Source organism: Zootoca vivipara, chromosome 2 (genome assembly GCF_965207765.1).
Source record: "Zootoca vivipara chromosome 2, rZooViv2.hap1.1, whole genome shotgun sequence".
Classification (NCBI taxonomy): Eukaryota; Metazoa; Chordata; class Lepidosauria; order Squamata; family Lacertidae; genus Zootoca; species Zootoca vivipara.
In genome coordinates this window covers 46,939,857-46,957,915 of record NC_142584.1, presented here as the reverse complement: position 1 = coordinate 46,957,915, position 18,059 = coordinate 46,939,857, and the positions used below count along the sequence as shown (strand labels likewise).

Here is an 18,059-nt window from a genome sequence, read left to right as displayed (position 1 = left end):
AGGCGCCCGATCAGCTGAGAAGCGGGCTGATCGGGCGCCTCTTCGCCACCGCCGCAGCGCTCAGTGCGTTCGCCCCCAGTCGCCCACGCAGATCCCGGGCTTCACCTGCAGCCGCAGCTGCCTCTCAACAGGCTCTTCGCGCTGCACTGTGCTCCCCGAAGCGGCAGCGCGAAGAGCCTGTTGAGAGGCAGCTGCGGCTGCAGGTGAAGCCCGGGATCTGCGTGGGCGACTGGGGGTGAACGCACTGAGCGCTGCGGCGGTAGCGAAGAGGCGCCCGATCAGCTGAGAAGCGGGCTGATCGGGCGCTTCTTCGTCACCGCCGCAGCGCTCAGTGCGTTCGCCCCCAGTCGCCCACGCAGATCCCGGGCTTCACCTGCAGCCGCAGCTGCCTCTCACCAGGCTCTTCGCGCTGCGCTGTGCTCCCCGAAGCGGCTCCCACCCCCGGCTTATTTTCGGGGGATGTCTTATATTTATACTACTACTTAAAAGCCTGGCATGGCTTATTTTTGAGGACCGTCTTATTTTAGGAGAAACACGGTAATAATCTAATCTAGTAATAATCTAAAAGGCACACCACCAAAGGAAAAAAGGGATGAGGAGGGCAGGGCTGCCATCTTTTTAAATGGATTTGTAAGTGACCCTGGGACCAATTTCATCTGGCAACAAAACATAAAGCAGCTCCTTAATACTAAATCAATGTAAAAAAAGATATATGGCCTACAATCATCAACCAATCACAGGTACAGCATAACATGTCTTGCAAATTATTATTTCTAATTGCTCGTGTGCATAAGCATTTCCAAAAAATACCAGCAATAAGTCTGAAGAAACTGGTCCGCTTTATACAGGGAGAAGGTTAATCTGAGCAAGCTAAATTAAAGGCCTATTTCACTTTCAGGATTGAACAGATAATCTGATCTTCGTCCTCAGGTCCTACAGTGAATTACATGCAACATCAAAAACATAATATTATCTTCCAACCCACCTGAAAATATGACAAAGCACTTCATGTGAAAGTTGGTTCATATAGTCCTTCAGATCAGCAGTTTTAACACATATGGGTCCTCCCCTACTTGTGGAACATACTTTTACATTTTTCCGCCTAGGCCCCATTATGGTGATGTTTGCTGATTAAAGGGATCAGGGCTGGTAGGCAGATAAAGTGAAACTGCAGGAGAAAATGGTGAGATAGGAGAATATAAGTATTTAACACACAGAAATTCAAGACAAGACCTGTCATAAACATGAAATTTAGTAAAGAACAAATAAAAATAAATAGCTAATATAAATTTATTTCAGGGGAAAATATAGATTATGATCTCTTTCATATATAAAATCTCTCAGTGAGAAATAAGGACTAAAGTAACCCCAGAGTTAGCAGAAGCCAACAAGTAGGTAAATTGAGGCTTTCTACAAACAAGTAGGGTATAACTTCCATAAAATAAATAAACAGACTCCAGCTGGGACTTCTTATATAACTCCCCCCCCCCCAAAAAAAATATTTTGCTAATTGTCATTTCTTCAGCAGTCAACTTCTGAAAAACAAGTTTAAAAGAACAATAGTCTGTGGTACAGTACTATAAAACTAACATCTTTATTGTGATGTACATTTCATTAAGCCAGTGTTTTATATGGTTAGCCAGAAAAGCTATTGCATGGCATTAGGCATCTGAAAGAGAAGCAAAACACATCTTTATATAATGGGATTCAGAGAACCTGGCTGTCAGAAATTATGTAGTTGCAGTGTCTCTCTCTAGCTGCAGCAAACTGGAAAAGCATAAGCACTGAAAGTCTTGAGTCAGAAAACCTGTTTTACACAGGTTTTACACAGGTTTTCGGGCTTTTTCATTCCCTTTCCAGTCCTGGTCCAATGAATTCACTGACTAGTTTTCACTTCTAGTGAAACTGAAAGGAAACTGAAAATCCAGGCCACCATTCCTATTAATAGCAGAGATTCCGTGTGACAGGGATAATAATGAATATGATGACTGCCTGGTGAATGTAGGACTACAACTCCCGTCAGCCCCAGCAAGTCCAGCAACACCAGTCCCCTGCTCCAAGAAAGGTTAAAAAGGAGTGGAGCGTAGGGAGAGTCAGCGAGAGCAACGCACTAGCTCTCGCCCGGTAAGAAACCAAAGAAATGAAACTGGACCCCCTAAGAGCAAGACGATGAGGGTTGGGGAAAGAGAGACAAAGCGAATACCTTCTCTGCGCCTCTGTTTTTTCGGCAAAAGCAGCCGATTTCTTCTCGAGTAACAAGGCCAGCCTCCCACATAAAAACAATGCCATTTCTTCCCGAGTAAACATGGTGGGAAGGAAGCAATAGGCGGGCCGCAGAGCCGCAGGCCGAGGAGAAGAAAGCCAGCCTGGGCAGTGCATTTAAAGGTGCCACAAACACGCGCACACTCACAGACACGCGCAAACATTCCTCCTCGGATTCAGCTGCTAATGCGAGGAAAGGGGGTCGGGGAAATGGGGTGGTTCAAACACAGTCCCCGCGGGACTCGGAGGCGGCTGTATCAGCGGCGGCCCCTGCCCGCCCAGCTCTCCGCGCTCCCCTCAGCGCAGGGACTTCGGGACCCGCCAGAGACAACCCACCGCAGCAGCCTCTCACCTGCCCGGCCACCCCCCGTTATTGGGGTTCTGATCCGAGGAGCCGCTCCAGCTGGAGACACTTCCTCCCAGCGCTACGCGGCGCTTCCGCTTCCTGTTCAGCCGTCGGGCATTTCCGGAGGCTCGTGCGCTCCCTCCCTCCGTCCCTCTCTCACACTCGCAAAGGGAGGTGAAGAAAAACAAGAGAGCTCAGCTACCGTCACTCCCGGCTTCGATTGAAACGCTCCATGCGCGGCGCGGGGTGGGCTGGGCTGAGCTGGGGAGAAAGGAGATTCCGACTAAACATCAGGAAGAACTTTCTGACGGCAAGACGGTGGAACCGACTCCCTCGCGAGGTGGTGGACTCATTCCCTGGAAGTTTTTAAGTAGAGGCTAAATGGTTTGACTAAACTGCGGGAGGCAGTGGAGAAGACAGGAGTGCCTGGCGTGCTCTGGTCCATGGAGTCACGAAGAGTCGGACACGAGTAAACGACTAAACAACAAAATGGTCATCTGTAGTGTCAAGGATGCTTTAGCTGAGATGCCTGCATTGCGGGGGGTGGGACTAGATGACCCTCGGGGAACTCCTTTCCAACTATACAGTGCTAGGGACGCTTTCAAGGCAGTGCAAGGAAAGGGAGCCTCTGACCCTGCCCTCCCTCTCCCCACCTTTCTTTTTCTTTCTAACCCTCCTCCTCAATCCATTCACACACGCGTTTCCACCACCCTTGCCACTCCAATGGCGGGTTTCCGCCGCGCGGCGACCGGAAAGACTCCTGAAGGACCACCTTGACTGGGGCTCCTCTTGCCCTTACCTTTTGCCCTGCCAGCATGGCCGCCGCCTGCGTCCTCCGCCGCCTCCGCCTGCCTCGCCTGCCCTCGGCAGCTGCCGCGCGGCTGCCTCCCCGTCGCTTCCTGGCGGCGGCGGCGCCTCAGTTCCAGTACATCGTGGTGGAGAAGCGCGGCTCGGCGCAGAGCGTGGCGGTGATCCGCCTGAACCGCCCGCAGGCCCTGAACGCGCTGTGCGACGGGCTGATGGCCGAGATGGGCGAGGCGCTGGACTCCCTGGAGCGGGACCCTGGCGTGGGCGCCGTGGTCATCACGGGCAGCGAGAAGGCGTTCGCGGCCGGCGCGGACATCAAGGAGATGCAGGGCCGCACCTTCCAGGAGTGCCACGCGGGGAACTTCCTGGCGCACTGGAACCGGGTCTCCACGGTCAGGAAGCCCGTCATCGCCGCGGTCAATGGCTACGCGCTCGGCGGAGGCTGCGAGCTGGCCATGATGTGCGACATCATCTACGCCGGCGAGAAGGCGCAGTTCGGGCAGCCCGAGATCCTGCTGGGCACCATCCCCGGCGCCGGCGGCACGCAGAGGCTGACCCGGGCCGTGGGCAAGTCCCTGGCCATGGAGATGATCCTCACCGGCGAGCGTATCTCGGCGCAAGAGGCCAAGGCGGCCGGCCTGGTCAGCAGGGTCTGCCCCGTGGACAAGCTGCTGGACGAAGCCGTCGGCTGCGGCGAGAAGATCGCCAGGAACTCCAAGCTGGTGGCTGCCATGGCCAAGGAGGCGGTGAATGCGGCCTTCGAGATGACTCTGGCAGAGGGCAATAAGGCAGAGAAGAGGCTGTTCCACGCCACCTTCGCCACGGACGACAGGAAAGAAGGGATGAGCGCCTTCGTGGAGAAGAGGCAGGCGAACTTTAAGGACCACTGAGTCGCCCGCAGAAGCTGCTGATGCACAGTGTGCTGGGGGCTGGCTGGCTGGCTGAAGAGATCGCAGCGTGTTTATCCAGTCTGCCCAGATGGCCTCTTCCAAGTGGCACCTCTCTGTGACAGGAGGCCTTTAATTGCAAATTATGTGCCTTTCACTTGCCAGGAAGATGATGTAGGGGGGGGGGTAGTTTGGGGATATGCAATTCCTGCTAATCACTTTCCTTTGTAAGGAAATAATTATTGTCTACAGGTCTCCTTAAATCGATTGTTGGAGAATGCCCCTGTCTGAAGACACCTTGGAGTACATAGTTCCCCAATTTGTTTAATTGTAGTAAATGGCCCTGAGACAGCAATGCCAGATGTAGGAGATGTTACACATGCACATACATGCGTGCACAAAACTTTAAGCTCTGTGATTCTTTCCCAGCTCTGATTGTAGGTTCTACCTCCACATTAGGGTGAGTAGAGGCAGGTGCTTTAATGCTATCTTCATCCTGGGCTGCTGACTCCTATGTGTGCTTTGGGAGAGGTTTGCCCAAGGTAGTGGTTATTTTGGTTTGATCTGTTCTGTACTTGTTGTCACCTTCAGAGGTGGTGAGTCTGAGCTGTAGCTGATGGCCACTGCAACATGGTGGTGGGAAAAGGCTTAAGGGTATGCTGGGGCTGGGCTTTGCAACTGCATAAAGCAGCAAATGGTACTCTAGTCTGCATTAACTGAATAATTGTGACAATACATGTCTTTAATAAAATTACATCATTTCAAAAAGACTTTCTTCCTACTCTACTTGACTGTGCAGTCCTATTCATATCTACTCAGAGGTAAGCCCCATTGATTTCAATGGAACATTCTCCCAGGTAATAATATGCATAGTATTGTAGCCGGAATCACCATTTGGTGTGCGGCAGATCTCCAGTATTCATTCTACTGTCTTTCTCATAGAGTTAAAAGAAGGTAGGAATCCTACACCATTGCAGTCCTTATTAATACTGCTGGTCTAAAAGTGAACTGTTTTTCCGACTTCTTACGCAAAGGCAGTAAGAGGTTCAAGGGGGCAGAGTGACAGCACTCTGTCAATAGATTATAGTGACTAATGGTAAATTTCAGGTTTTGACTGTGTCCCTTTACCTTTTCTATATCTCTGATACCTCTGTTTTGTTTGGCCTCTGCTGTGTCATGCTTGTTTCTTGAGGAACGGATGGGTCATAGTTCAAACAGGTAGATCAAAGCAACAGGAGAAAGAGTAGCATCTCCCGCAACCCCACCCCTTGGGGAAAGATGTACAACTAGGATGTTTCTGGAACTAGTTTACCTTTCTTTCTATGACCTTGTCTTTATCTATTAATTGGATCCTTCCTGGATAGTATCTCATTGCTTCAGGCAGTTACATTGGACAGTGGGTAAAAACTCCTCTCTTCTCTTCCTTGTACTGAAAGGCTGACAAACTGACAAATGATAGATAACAATCCAACTATAGCTCATTTTTGCATGGTGGGGGAAGGGGATTGTGTGTGCATAAGGTGATGTGTAAAAGCAAGTCACATACAGAGTTGTATCTAGCTAACTTCTACTCAAGAGTAGAACATTGAAATTAAAGGGTCTCTATTACTTTCTCTGGGTCTGCTCTCAGTATGATTAGCATTGGACTATATGACTAGCCATGGACTGTATCCTCCGGAAACATTGGGGAGAGCAAAGGGGGGTGTCAATCAAGCTTACATGTGTTTGGACCTATTGTGGAGCACCCACATCATACATCTATACGTGCTTGGTGAAGGGTGATGCATTGCATTGGCCCATTGCACCACTGGCTACAGAAGGTATTTGGCCTGCTGAGAGTCTGCACTGGCACAGAGGTGTGAAAGGCAGAGACTCTCTGGGTTTGATTTGCATGGTGTGTGTGTAAGTATGGGTGTGCTGGTAAAAGAGGAGAGGCTTCTGCTTTTATTTTATTGTGTTTAATAAAGGCCTTTGGACAAGTGGAATTGAGCCAAGTGGTATTGTAATAACGAACTCCTTGTTTTTTGAATACTGTCCATTCTTATGAACACCTGCTCTTCTACAGCTTAACCTAGAAGAAAAGAAAAGAATAGGAAATCAACTAGATCTTAATTTGGATTATGGGACAGCAGAAAATGTCAAGAAGCGAAACAACTTTCAGCCACTTTTCTAACTATGCAAATAACAGTAGACCTAGCTGCAAAAATATGCATTTCGGGGTGTAGAGGCAACTCTTTGGACTAATTGGGACTTATTTCTGCATAAGCATACCTAGGATTGTATTGTTTGTTATAATATAGCAAATTTTCTGACTTCTACAAATATGACTTCCCAAATCAATAATATTAAGAACTTAGAAGCTCATTATGTACTAGGCAAATGGTTAGATGTGATGCCAACGCAGGAGCTGTTGTTTTGCAGTCATCATCTTTCAGTGAGAATTTCTGCTACCGTATACTGAGTTAACGTCAGCTTAAAAATATCAACATTAAGAATTGGACATACCTTATGAGCGGCATTTCCCTCTGTGCCGAATGCCAATTTGAACTCCAGTTGCCCTGTAATAGCAGAGGAATGATTTATATAAATGACTACCAAAAGTCTGGGGCTCTAATATCCTGATGGGGATAATGTACTTAGAGTTGCTGTGTGTACGTATTACTAAAGTGGCATAAAGAAAGTAGTGCTTGAACAAACACAAACACACACACATATATTTCTCCCCCAGCTTTCGATCCTATTATTTCCAAGGCATTTTACCATATAAAACTATTAGCAAGACCATCATCAACATAAACAATAACCCAAGGTTCGAAAAGTCTGCTGTAGAGTGTGCGCATGGTATTTTACAGTTGTTTTAGAAGTAGTTTCTTGCCATGTTGGACTTACCAGATTCGTGCACACAAGATGCATTCATGGGCATAGGTTATACCATCAGTGCCACACACAGGCCTGTCTTCTCGTGGGCAATCACCACCAAGTGGTGGCTGTGGATACCTGCTGCAGTCAACCTACAAATATATAATCCAGAGAGTGGAAACAAATGCAGCTTGACAATACTAACTTTCAGCAAGTTCAGCCTTTGTTGGCCAGGTGAAACGAGGCAGGAGGGACAGATAAGGTCTCCTTGTAAAAGGAGAGAAATCATAAGCCATCTACTCTCAGCAGCCAGGAACATCATTACTAGACACTGGAGAGACCTGTCAGGAGTGAACACGGACCACTGGTATCAAGCCATATGGGAAACAGCCCCCCTAGAGAAGCTAACCGAAAGAAAATACTTTATGAGTTGGTATTCCAGATAATGAGAATCTCTACCCTCATTAGAAAACCCTTGGCATTTTTGGACAAATCAACCACAACAGCATGCATGGTTATCTGCACCCTGAGTGGCCAGATGACAATATAGGGCAGGCATCCCCAAACTTCGGCCCTCCAGATGTTTTGCACTACAATTCCCATCTTCCCCGACCACTGGTCCTGTTAGCTAGGGATCATGGGAGTTGTAGGCCAAAACATCTGGAGGGCCGCAGTTTGGGGATGCCTGATATAGGGTATATAATTGGAAGTCCAAAATGCCATTTCCTTTAGAAATGTAAAAAGAATGCTGCTGTACAGCTCTTAAGCAGTATTCTGTACACAGCAAGCAGAGACCCATGTGGGCAGGGACAGAGCCTATTGTGGGGGTAGTGTGCAGCATTGCAGTGTTCTGCCTCCTTCTGTCACCCAATTTTGTGGGTTTGCATGAAATTAAGCCGAGAAGCAGAGGTTTCCCCACCCAAAGCTACAGTCACACAGGTATAGAAACTCCCTTCTCTTTCTACTAATTCTATAACTTGTGTCCCAGCTGTCTATATAAAAAAATAGTCTGGGTTCAATACACAGCGGGAAAGCGTAAGGAATCATTTAAAGACAGCAGTCAATTTTAAAATCCACTAAGAGTCAGAACTAAAAACATGCCCCTAAAATGAAAAAGGCCTTGTCCCCCATACTAATCCCATTTTACATCTGCCGGGGGGGGGTGGCATTTATTATAGCTTTTATAAATAAGGAAATACAAAAATGCATTCCTGGACAGTTTATTTCTAATGTGCAGAATGTGAACACAATTTGGTTGCTAAACAAGGAAACTAAAGGCTATTTTTAAACAAAATATGCACTGACCTTCTTTCCTGAAGCTCCAGTACCTGAAAAATAATTCAAAAAGGCATTTCAAAACACTACCAATGAGAGATCTTGGGGAGATCTTGGGTTGGATCCAGACTTAGCTATGCTTAGGGTAGACCCACTGAAATCTCTGGGACAAACATTACGGATGACTAACTTAAGTGAGTTCAAACCCATGCAAGCTGGTGGTTACTAGACCATAGGCTCCTCCCAACCTCCTTCCCCTTTTGACATTTCTTTTCCTATGCTTAAATCAAGATAGCTTACAAATGGAAATGTCAATCACAACATGATGGAAACGAAACCTAAAAATGAAACAGCAGTAAAATGTCATTTCTCCCACTACCCCTTATAAAGTGGTCATTGGTTATGGAGACTTTAACATAGTGCTACAATGTGAAGGTATCTTACCAAAAAAGAAGCAACAGTTTGCTAGAGAAAGTATCAGAAGAAAGGTAATCTTCATAGTTAATGAAGTCTGTATTAATCTTCTCTCAAGATTCAGCCACTGCTCTCTGCTTTACCTAAGGATGTACACAATCATAGATATATATACCATATGCACCATATCTATAGAAGCAATCACATTCTTTATCTGGACCAGGTCATTAATTATCACAAGGCTCTGTCATCTTGTTATTTTACCTGCGGGAAACAAAAGACGAATGGTAATGAGATATGGAGGGAAAGTTGACAAGTACATTCTTGTATGTGTATAGGAGAACAGTAGCAGAACTTGATAGTTCATGGGATGATCTCACTCTTCAGCATCCCAAATGACCTCCAAATAACTCTTAACTTGTTGTCTAATGAATACATTCCGTTCATTCTCCCAACCATTCACAAAAATTAATGTTCTTCTCTTCAGGTAACAAGGGTCCCGGAGAATTAAATGGGAGCAGCATATCCAGAGTCCTGTTTGGTTGTAGTAAATGGCCCTGAGACAGAAATGCCAGACATACTATAGTTCAAATTGCACCTTCTGCCTCCTCACTTGGAGTGAGTAGAGAAATGTGTGTTAAACCTACTGTAGGCTGCTGGTCTTGTATTTTTGGCATAGATTTGTTGAGGCTGGAAGTTCTTTTGATTTGATCTGTTCTGGAGTCATGTGTCTGTTGCTGCTCTGGTAGTGAGTCCGAGCTGTAGCTGTTATGCACTGCACACAAGCAAGAGAGGCACATTTTTTTTTAAAAAAAAAGTTCTACATCTGGTGCTGGAAAAATAACAAGCACTGAGCAATGTGGACTTTAGGGTGTGGGGAGACAGTGGGGAGATCTCCAGTCATCATCCACTTTCTGGACTCATAAAAGGACTTAGAGGAAGATGTTAACACATGTTGAAGTTCATGCAGAAGGGGGGGGGTGGCGCATTCTGTACCCAGGTTTTTTGTTTTCTTAAATTCATATCTTACTTTTCTTCCTTCACAAAACCCAGGGTGGCATGCATGTGGTTTCTATGTGTTAACTCATCACGTCCAAGCATTGACCAGACCCAGATCTATATAACTTCAGCAACTTGGGAGCTTCCTGTGTGCCTTCAGGTTGGTTGTTGTGTGTTTATCACCCTGAATTTGAAGGATACAGACAGTCTGACTCCAGAGGCATGGTCCAAAATGCTTTTATCTGTAGCTATATCAGGGGGGGAAATAACACATCACTTAAAGGTACAAGGAAGGAACTGAATTGCTTTAGAGGACTTATGCATAGCTAATGGACAAGGTTGAGGGGCGCTGCCATCCAACAACTTTTGGAGCAAACCAGGTTGAGGATGACTTCCCTTCTTATCTCTCTGTGGGGGCAGATTTCACTTGCTCGCATTGCTGCATTTTGACCCTGTGGGACCTTCCTTTTGCAATGTCAGGATTTGCAACATTAGACGTGAGCTACAAGGAAGGGTTTCTCCCCTTCTTTCATTTAAATAGCCACACAAGGAAGCTTGCAACAGGTGGGGTCAGAATAGGTGAAATAACTGGGTAATAACTATTGGGAAGGATTGTGCAATAATAGGAGAAAGAAGCATGTGTGCTGAGAGCCCCCAGCGATGTGTAGGAAACCCAAGGGTTTTTATTTGTTTTGTTTGTTGATAGATGTCCATAAGAGATTGCTTCACTCAGCAGAGGAAAGTTTGGGAAGGATCCTGGGTAAGCCTTTGTCTTCCACCATTTATCCACACAATCCTGCTTTTCACCAGCTACTTTCCTTTCCAGAGGTTAGAAGAGATGAGGACCAAGTCTGAGTGGGAAAATAGCAGGAAGGGAATGGGGGAAGCGGCTTCTCCGCCTGCCACTCTTCTGTCCCTGATCACAGATTCCATTTTCTTTACAACAAACAAACTAAATGGCAAGTGCACCCCCCCCAAATGTGTTTCATGTGTCATCCAATTTGGTTGTGGGCAGGTTGCTCAGCTTGGAAGATGCTTATAACCTGTACTGTGAGCAGGGCCAGAACAACATATTGCACAACCTGAGGGTCTCTGGATGTCACTTCCCCCCTCTTGCAGTTTACCTTTAAAAAATGTTGTGATGCTGTGTTAGTGGTAGCAGTGCAGCTGATGGCCTAATGGAGCACCTTTGCCATGTCTGCTTTTTGCCAGTGAACTGGGAAGATATGGAAATAGGCAGCCATGTTGCTAATAGACAAGGGAATACAAGTTTTGCTACCACCCCAATCTGTCACCTGAGTCACACTGCTCAGCAGAGCTCATGATAGGCCAGCCTCGACTCTGGGTAAAGTCAGAGACCTTTGAAAGGAGCAGCTCTACAGTCTGGACTACGATCCTCTCCGCAGTGTACATTGACAAGTAGGATCATATTGATCAGATTGAGCCAGTCCACCCCACGGATGGCACTAAGTAATGTTTTTTTCCTGAAAAGGGGTGGTGGTAGGCCAGATCAGTTTGAGTATCTCTAGCTTAGAGTCTAAGCCTTGAGCCAATCTCGTGAAGACAGAACTATCGGAGACAAAGAGCAGGACTTCCACAGGCAAAATAAATTTGGCTCCAACTGATGGCAGTTGCATTCAGTGTGAGCAATTTTAATGAGCAGGAACAGCATGTGGCAGAAGGCACTTCTTCCTTCCCTGCTCCCTCCACTGCCCCCACTCTGAAAATGCACTGATTCTAATGGGTCAAATGGTTTTAAAGGCAAATTGATATGCAGGGGAAAGGGCAGAGAGGAGAGACTGTGGGCCCAGGGGCATAGGAAGGGGGTGCGGCACACCCCGGGTATCACCCTGAGGGGGATGACAAATAGTGGGCGGCACTCACCACGAAGCCGGCAGCACGCCTGAGCCATGAGTCTCAGGTGCCCGCAGGCTCCGCACTGTCGGCCCACTGTCTTCCCCAGCTGTAGGGTGGCTGAGGCCCCGTGCCCCGTCCTGTCCTTATGGGTGCTGTGCGCCCCGTGCCGTCCCTATGGGCAGTTCGTCCTGCCCCTGGGCATGCCACACCAGGTGTCCGAGCAATTTCCTCCGCCACTGTGTTGGTCACATTTGGCCTCTCTCCATCCTTGCTTTAAATCAAACCCTTATTCAAAGTGAATGGCAAGTATGTCAACTGTGTTTTATGTGTTTTGACCGACTCTTCGGGTGGCTAGCAGTACTCGTTTTAACACACAACCTGAGATGATAATTTGTTAAATATGTATTTTATTCTGCGCACAACAGATCCTGGAATAATCCAGGAGATTAAATAAACTTCATATTTTTGAACAAGGCTGCCACCAGCCTTTCAAACCATGAATCTTTGAGAAAAACCTTTAAATGGGGAGTGAATGGGTTTTACATTTCTCATTGTAAAATGTTTGTCTCTCATATATGCTTCATTCTATCAGCAAATCAATAAAAACTATTCTTTACAGTACATGGTACAGATACAGTATCTTTGCAAAGAGTAATCAAAAGCACGTGTTCCATTGAAGAATAATGTTTCTTCTATCGTTATTCATCTTTCTGTGAAAATGAAAACAGAAAAATAAAGGTATAGTTTGTCATAGTAAGGAGTGCTGCAGGAAAGCCTACATTTTAAAAATAGGAATGAAGGGGGAAACAGCTTATAAGGAATGTAGCCAAATATCATAAAAGCAAACCATTCTCTCTCCTGCTAACATCCATATCCCTCTCCCACTTGCAGTGTGGCATACCTGGTGCCAGGATCAATTCCAAAAGGCTAGGAGCTGCTCACAAAGGGTGCAAGCCTGCTGCCACTGAGTCCCTTGCAGAGAATGTGCTGGTGAAGTAGCACTTTGAATTCTCCTGCTCTCTCCTTGTGATAATATAGTGTTTAGCCTTTAATTGCTTGATGGTCTGGATCCTACTTGGGTGTTCCCTAGATTGGTCCAGGTTGGGGTCAGGGTGCGTGTGCAATGTGTGCACAGCCCTCAAAACTAATAAAAAATACAGAGAAGTTGTGAAGTCTTATAAAGCCCACTGACCACAACCCCTTCCTCCTGATTCATGTGGGTACAAATTATACTGCCAGACACAGCCTTCAATGTATAGCAAGGGTCTATGAAACTCTGGGCAGGAAGGGCCTTGGGGCACAGGTGGTTTTTTCACCACTCCTTCCTGTTTAAGGTTGTGGTCCACGGAGAGAGGAAAATAGATCTTGAGAGGGAAGGAGACAACATTAAAGATGACACAAGAACACCTGGTACTGGGATAAGGGCTTCATGGATGCACAAGAAACTGAAGTGGTGCCACAGGAACCTGTTACAAAGCAGGAAACTACAAGAAGGAAGTTGCTGGGGAGGGCTGACTTGTGGTTTCAGTTGCCTCTGTGCATTAGTATAGAGTATGGAAAACAAGCAAGATGAATTTGAGTTCTTAATACAGGGTGGCATATATGACCTAATAGGCATTAATGAAATCTGGTGTATGAGAGTCATGACTGGAATGTAGAACTTGAAAGGTTTAACCTGTTCCAAAAGGTATGGACCAACAATAAGGGGGTAGGAGGAGGAGCATTATATGTTAGGGATGTGAAGACTGGTGAAGAGCTCTATGACATAGAACATGGAAGGCAAATTAAGAGTATATGGGCAAAAATAGTAGGAGAGAGAAACGTCAGTAACTTTACTGCAGGTGTCTGCTGTATGCCTCCAAGCCAGACTGAAGACTTGGATGATGCCTTCCTGCAGCAGATTACCAAACATTCAAAAAGGAGAGATGTAGTAGTCATGGAAGGTTTCAATTACCCTGATATCTGTTGGAACTCAAACTTTGCCAAGAATGTAGGAATAGAAGTGATAAGGGAACACCTAGTTACTTTAAATGAATTCAGATCTACTAGACCTGATGAGCTGCAGCTCAAGAGTACTAAATTCCAATTTTGGTGGATCAGCGGAATCTGTGGATGTAGTGTATTTTTTCAATAAGATTTGCCAAAGTCCCCCATGATATTCTTGTGGAGAATCTGGTAAAATGTGTGCTAGACAAGGTAACTGCTAAGTGGATTTGTAGCCGGTTGACTGATCAAACCCCAAAATTGCTTACTAATGGTTCCTTGTCATCCTGGGAAAAGGTGACAAGTGAGGTGCCATGCTACAGGGTCCTTCCTGTCTGTGGCTCATTGTTGTTCAACATCTTTATAAATGACTTGAATGAAGGAACTGAGGGGATGCTAATCAATATTGCAGATGACACCAAACTGGGAGGAGTAGCCAGTAAGACAAGAATTGGGATTCAAGATGACCTACATACATTTGAGAACTGGGCCAAAACTAACAACATGCATTTGAATAGGGACGAATGTAAGGTTCTGCACTTAGGCAGGAAGAATTAGTTGCACAAATATAAGATGGGGGATATCTGGCTTGCCAGTCGTGCACGTGAAAAGGATCTAGGAGTTTTAGTAGATCACAAGCTTAACAAGCCAGTGGAAGTGATGATATTCCAGCTGAACTATTTAAAATTTTAAAAGATGATGCTGTTAAGGTGCTACACCCAATATGCCAGCAAGTTTGGAAAACTCAGCAATGGCCAGAGGATTGGAGAAGATCAGTCTACATCCCAATTCCAAAGAAGGGCAGTGCCAAAGAATGCTCCAACTACCGCACAATTGCGCTCATTTCACACGCTAGCAAGGTTATGCTTAAAATTCTACAAGGCAGGCTTAGGCAGTATGTGGACCGAGAACTCCCAGAAGTGCAAGCTGGATTTCGAAAGGGCAGAGGAACCAGAGACCAAATAGCAAACATGCGCTGGATTATGGAGAAAGCTAGAGAGTTCCAGAAAAACGTCTACTTCTGCTTCATTGACTATGCAAAAGCCTTTGACTGTGTCGACCACAGCAAACTATGGCAAGTTCTTAAAGAAATGGGAGTGCCTGATCACCTCATCTGTCTCCTGAGAAATCTCTATGTGGGACAAGAAGCTACAGTTAGAACTGGATATGGAACAACTGGTTGGTTCAAAATTGGGAAAGGAGTACGACAAGGTTGTATATTGTCTCCCTGCTTATTTAACTTATATGCAGAATTCATCATGCGAAAGGCTGGACTAGATGAATCCCAAGCCGGAATTAAGATTGCTGGAAGAAATATCAACAACCTCAGATATGCAGATGACACAACCTTGATGGCAGAAAGTGAGGAGGAATTAAAGAACCTTTTAATGAGGGTGAAAGAGGAGAGCGCAAAATATGGTCTGAAGCTCAACATCAAAAAAACCAAGATCATGGCCACTGGTCCCATCACCTCCTGGCAAATAGAAGGGGAAGAAATGGAGGCAGTGAGAGATTTTACTTTCTTGGGCTCCTTGATCACTGCAGATGGTGACAGCAGTCACGAAATTAAAAGACGCCTGCTTCTTGGGAGAAAAGCAATGACAAACCTAGACAGCATCTTAAAAAGCAGAGACATCACCTTGCCGACAAAGGTCCGTATAGTTAAAGCTATGGTTTTCCCAGTAGTGATGTATGGAAGTGAGAGCTGGACCATAAAGAAGGCTGATCGCCGAAGAATTGATGCTTTTGAATTATGGTGCTGGAGGAGACTCTTGAGAGTCCCATGGACTGCTAGAAGATCAAACCTATCAATTCTTAAGGAAATCAGCCCTGAGTGCTCCCTGGAAGGACAGATCGTGAAGCTGAGGCTCCAATACTTTGGCCACCTCATGAGAAGAGAAGAATCCTTGGAAAAGACCCTGATGTTGGGAAAGATTGAGGGCACTAGGAGAAGGGGACGACAGAGGACAAGATGGTTGGACAGTGTTCTCGAAGCTACGAACATGAGTTTGACCAAACTACGGGAGGCAGTGCAAGACAGGAGTGCCTGGCGTGCTATGGTCCTTGGGGTCACGAAGAGTCGGACACGACTAAACGACTAAACAAAAAACAACAACAACTGTGTGATGCTATTCTAGGCTGCATCAACAGAAGTATAGTGTCTTGATCAAGAGAAGTACAGTAATAGTATCGCTCTATTTTGCCTTGGTCAGATCATACCTGAAGTACTGTGTCCAGTTCAGGCACCACAATTTAAGAAGGATCTTGACAAGCTGTGATATGTGTAGAGGAGGGCGACCAAGATGATCAAGGGTCTGGAAACCAAGCCTTATGAGGAACAGTTGAGGAAACTGGGTATGTTTAGCATAAAAAGAGGAGACTGGGAAGATATATGACAGCCATCTTCACATATCTCAGGGGTGTCATGTGGAAGAGGGAACAAGCTTGTTTTCTCCTCTGGAGGGTAGGACTCAAACCAATGGACAAGTCATAATTTGAAAAGGGAAGCAAGTTCTGAACACAAAATGAATAGGTACCATTCCTTGCATTTGCCTTCATACGCCATACTAATGTCCGGCTTGTACCTTGAATGTAGAAAAAAACATAGAGTCACAATACTTATTCAGATTAATACATTCCACAAACTCACAAAATAATCTGGGCAGGGGTCGCTAATCTGCGGTTGTTGTTGGAGCCCAACTCCCCGCATTTCTTTTTTTTTTAAAAAAATATTTTTTATTGATTTTACATAAAAAAGACATACAAAACATATTCTGCCTTCTTCTTCCCCCCCCCTCCACGAGCCCCCTTCTGCCACAAGAGAGTCTCATGGACAGAGAACAGTCGAAGGCAGTCCATTACATAGTTGAGTTTCTCCCCACCTCCCTCCCCCCCCTCCTCCCCCCTCCAGAGCCCCCCCCCTGCCACCAGAGGCCCCAGGCTGGTAAGGAAAAGTAGTGGCGGGTATCTACCCAGCTGATTTTCCATAATTACTTTAACATCTAAAAAAAAGGAAAAAGAAAAAATAGATAGAATTAAAAAAACCAAAAAAAGAAAAAGAAAAATCATCATCATATTTTAAATCTAATTTTAAACTCCCCTCATTTCTAACTACTGGTCATGCTGAGAGAAAACTGATGTCCAACAACATTTGGAAGACCACAGGTTCCCCATACTTATTACAGATACAGTCTAATCCTATTCTCGGGTCTAGTTATGATGACATAAATGAAATGGCAACCACGAGGTCAGCAAAAACTGCCTCGGACTGCACCATTCTTCAGCACAATATTGCACTGATGCTGGAGTGATGTGGTTCTGGATACTGGGGGCAGATGTACACTGTCTTCACCATCTATTTCTATCTGCCTTAAAAGCCCTGTGTATGGTGCAATCTTTCTCCCTGTTGCTGGGCTGGCAACACTAACGACAGCCGCGTTGCTGGCGGGTGTGCAGTCTCCCTTTGCTCCAGCAAGCTGGAGAGTAGCAGTATGTGCTACATGCTCTGTTGTGCTGGTCCTGTTGTTTTATAGTCGGGCATGGAGTCGATGGAAAGATGACACAGTATGTCACCACAGCCCCAGAACCCAAGTGCTCTGTGTGCTGTTTTGTGTGTTGTGCGAGGGCCTTTTGGTCTTTCAAACCACTGAAAAGCCCCTTGAAACTGAGGTTCTCTCATACCACTCCTTTAAAATGCAACCAACACACACATTTAAAGTACATGCCACCCCGGAAAGAATCTAAGGAACTGTAATTTCCCCCCTCACAAACCTACCATTCCAGGACCCACAGTTCCCAGGATTTTTTTGGGGGGGGGGCAGTAATGAGCTTTAAATGTGGGTTGGATGTGCTTTAAATGTGTGGTGTGGATCTACCCTGACAAACAGCAGCTTGCAGAGTGTAGGGAGCTGCTGATTGAAGGAAAGAGCCACGTGCAGCCTTAGGTGTACAGAATATTCCTCCCTAGAACCCAGACATATATCTTTCAATCCTGCTTCACTGTCAATACCCTTTAAGTGCAGAATTCCATTAGCATCATTCCAACTGAGCTTTTTGCTGGCAGCAAATCCTACAATTAGGTTGACTTACTGTTTTGCAAAACACAGCATGCAGAAACTGCTATACGGTTGGTTCTCTGTGCTACAGACGGGTTTCTCTTCATCTCTGCAGCTCAAATTGGGTACCCAAAACTTTTTGCATACGTCCTGCAATAATAATATAAATTTTCCATGCTGAATGCCTGAACATTGAAATGAACAATGATCCTGCCCATTTCTTCCCATGGCTATATAAATTCTAGGGCTGTGCACCGGATTTGCACAAGGGCCAAGCATATTGGGCATTTTCGGAAGGCCTCGGATGTGGTGGGT

General features: G+C 45.8%; 4 protein-coding genes across 11 annotated transcripts in view; 1 reads left to right on the top strand and 3 right to left on the bottom strand.

Moving 5' to 3' along the window:
- Positions 1 to 3,541, bottom strand: part of FBXO38 (F-box protein 38) — a 39,070-nt gene extending 35,529 nt beyond the window's left edge. Inside the window, exons 1-3 of one of the 8 annotated variants that reach the window (XM_088661803.1) lie at positions 3,408 to 3,541; positions 2,615 to 2,869; positions 986 to 1,168 (exon numbers count right to left, since the gene is read on the bottom strand). In XM_088661803.1, coding sequence (XP_088517929.1) covers positions 986 to 1,113 — 128 coding nt within the window. In that variant the 5' untranslated portion in view covers positions 1,114 to 1,168; positions 2,615 to 2,869; positions 3,408 to 3,541. Of the gene's footprint in view, positions 1 to 985; positions 1,169 to 2,203; positions 2,870 to 3,407 lie in introns of those variants that run through there. The other 7 variants (XM_060271713.2, XM_088661806.1, XM_088661804.1 and 4 more) reach the window with 7 other exon arrangements.
- On the top strand, positions 3,346 to 5,072 carry ECHS1 (enoyl-CoA hydratase, short chain 1). Its single transcript, XM_088661811.1, has one exon. It carries the CDS (start codon positions 3,424 to 3,426, stop codon positions 4,303 to 4,305), a length of 882 nt encoding a protein of 293 aa, XP_088517937.1. The 5' UTR covers positions 3,346 to 3,423; the 3' UTR covers positions 4,306 to 5,072.
- Positions 5,073 to 6,246: 1,174 nt separating this feature from the next.
- LOC148686835 (ovomucoid-like) lies at positions 6,247 to 9,625 on the bottom strand. The gene is made up of 6 exons (XM_088661812.1): positions 9,498 to 9,625; positions 8,881 to 8,993; positions 8,467 to 8,489; positions 7,192 to 7,313; positions 6,808 to 6,860; positions 6,247 to 6,373 (listed from the first exon to the last, which is right to left on the bottom strand). The coding sequence occupies exons 2-5, from the start codon at positions 8,933 to 8,935 to the stop codon at positions 6,809 to 6,811; spliced, it is 252 nt and encodes an 83-aa protein (XP_088517938.1). The 5' UTR covers positions 8,936 to 8,993; positions 9,498 to 9,625; the 3' UTR covers positions 6,247 to 6,373; position 6,808.
- A 2,481-nt stretch (positions 9,626 to 12,106) lies between these two features.
- The window catches only part of LOC118076520 (ovoinhibitor-like), a 31,539-nt gene continuing 25,586 nt past the window's right edge, over positions 12,107 to 18,059 (bottom strand). The window contains exons 20-22 of the mRNA XM_088661182.1: positions 17,779 to 17,894; positions 16,227 to 16,274; positions 12,107 to 12,416 (exon numbers count right to left, since the gene is read on the bottom strand). Coding sequence (XP_088517308.1) covers position 12,416; positions 16,227 to 16,274; positions 17,779 to 17,894 — 165 coding nt within the window. The 3' untranslated portion in view covers positions 12,107 to 12,415. The remainder of the gene's footprint in view (positions 12,417 to 16,226; positions 16,275 to 17,778; positions 17,895 to 18,059) is intronic.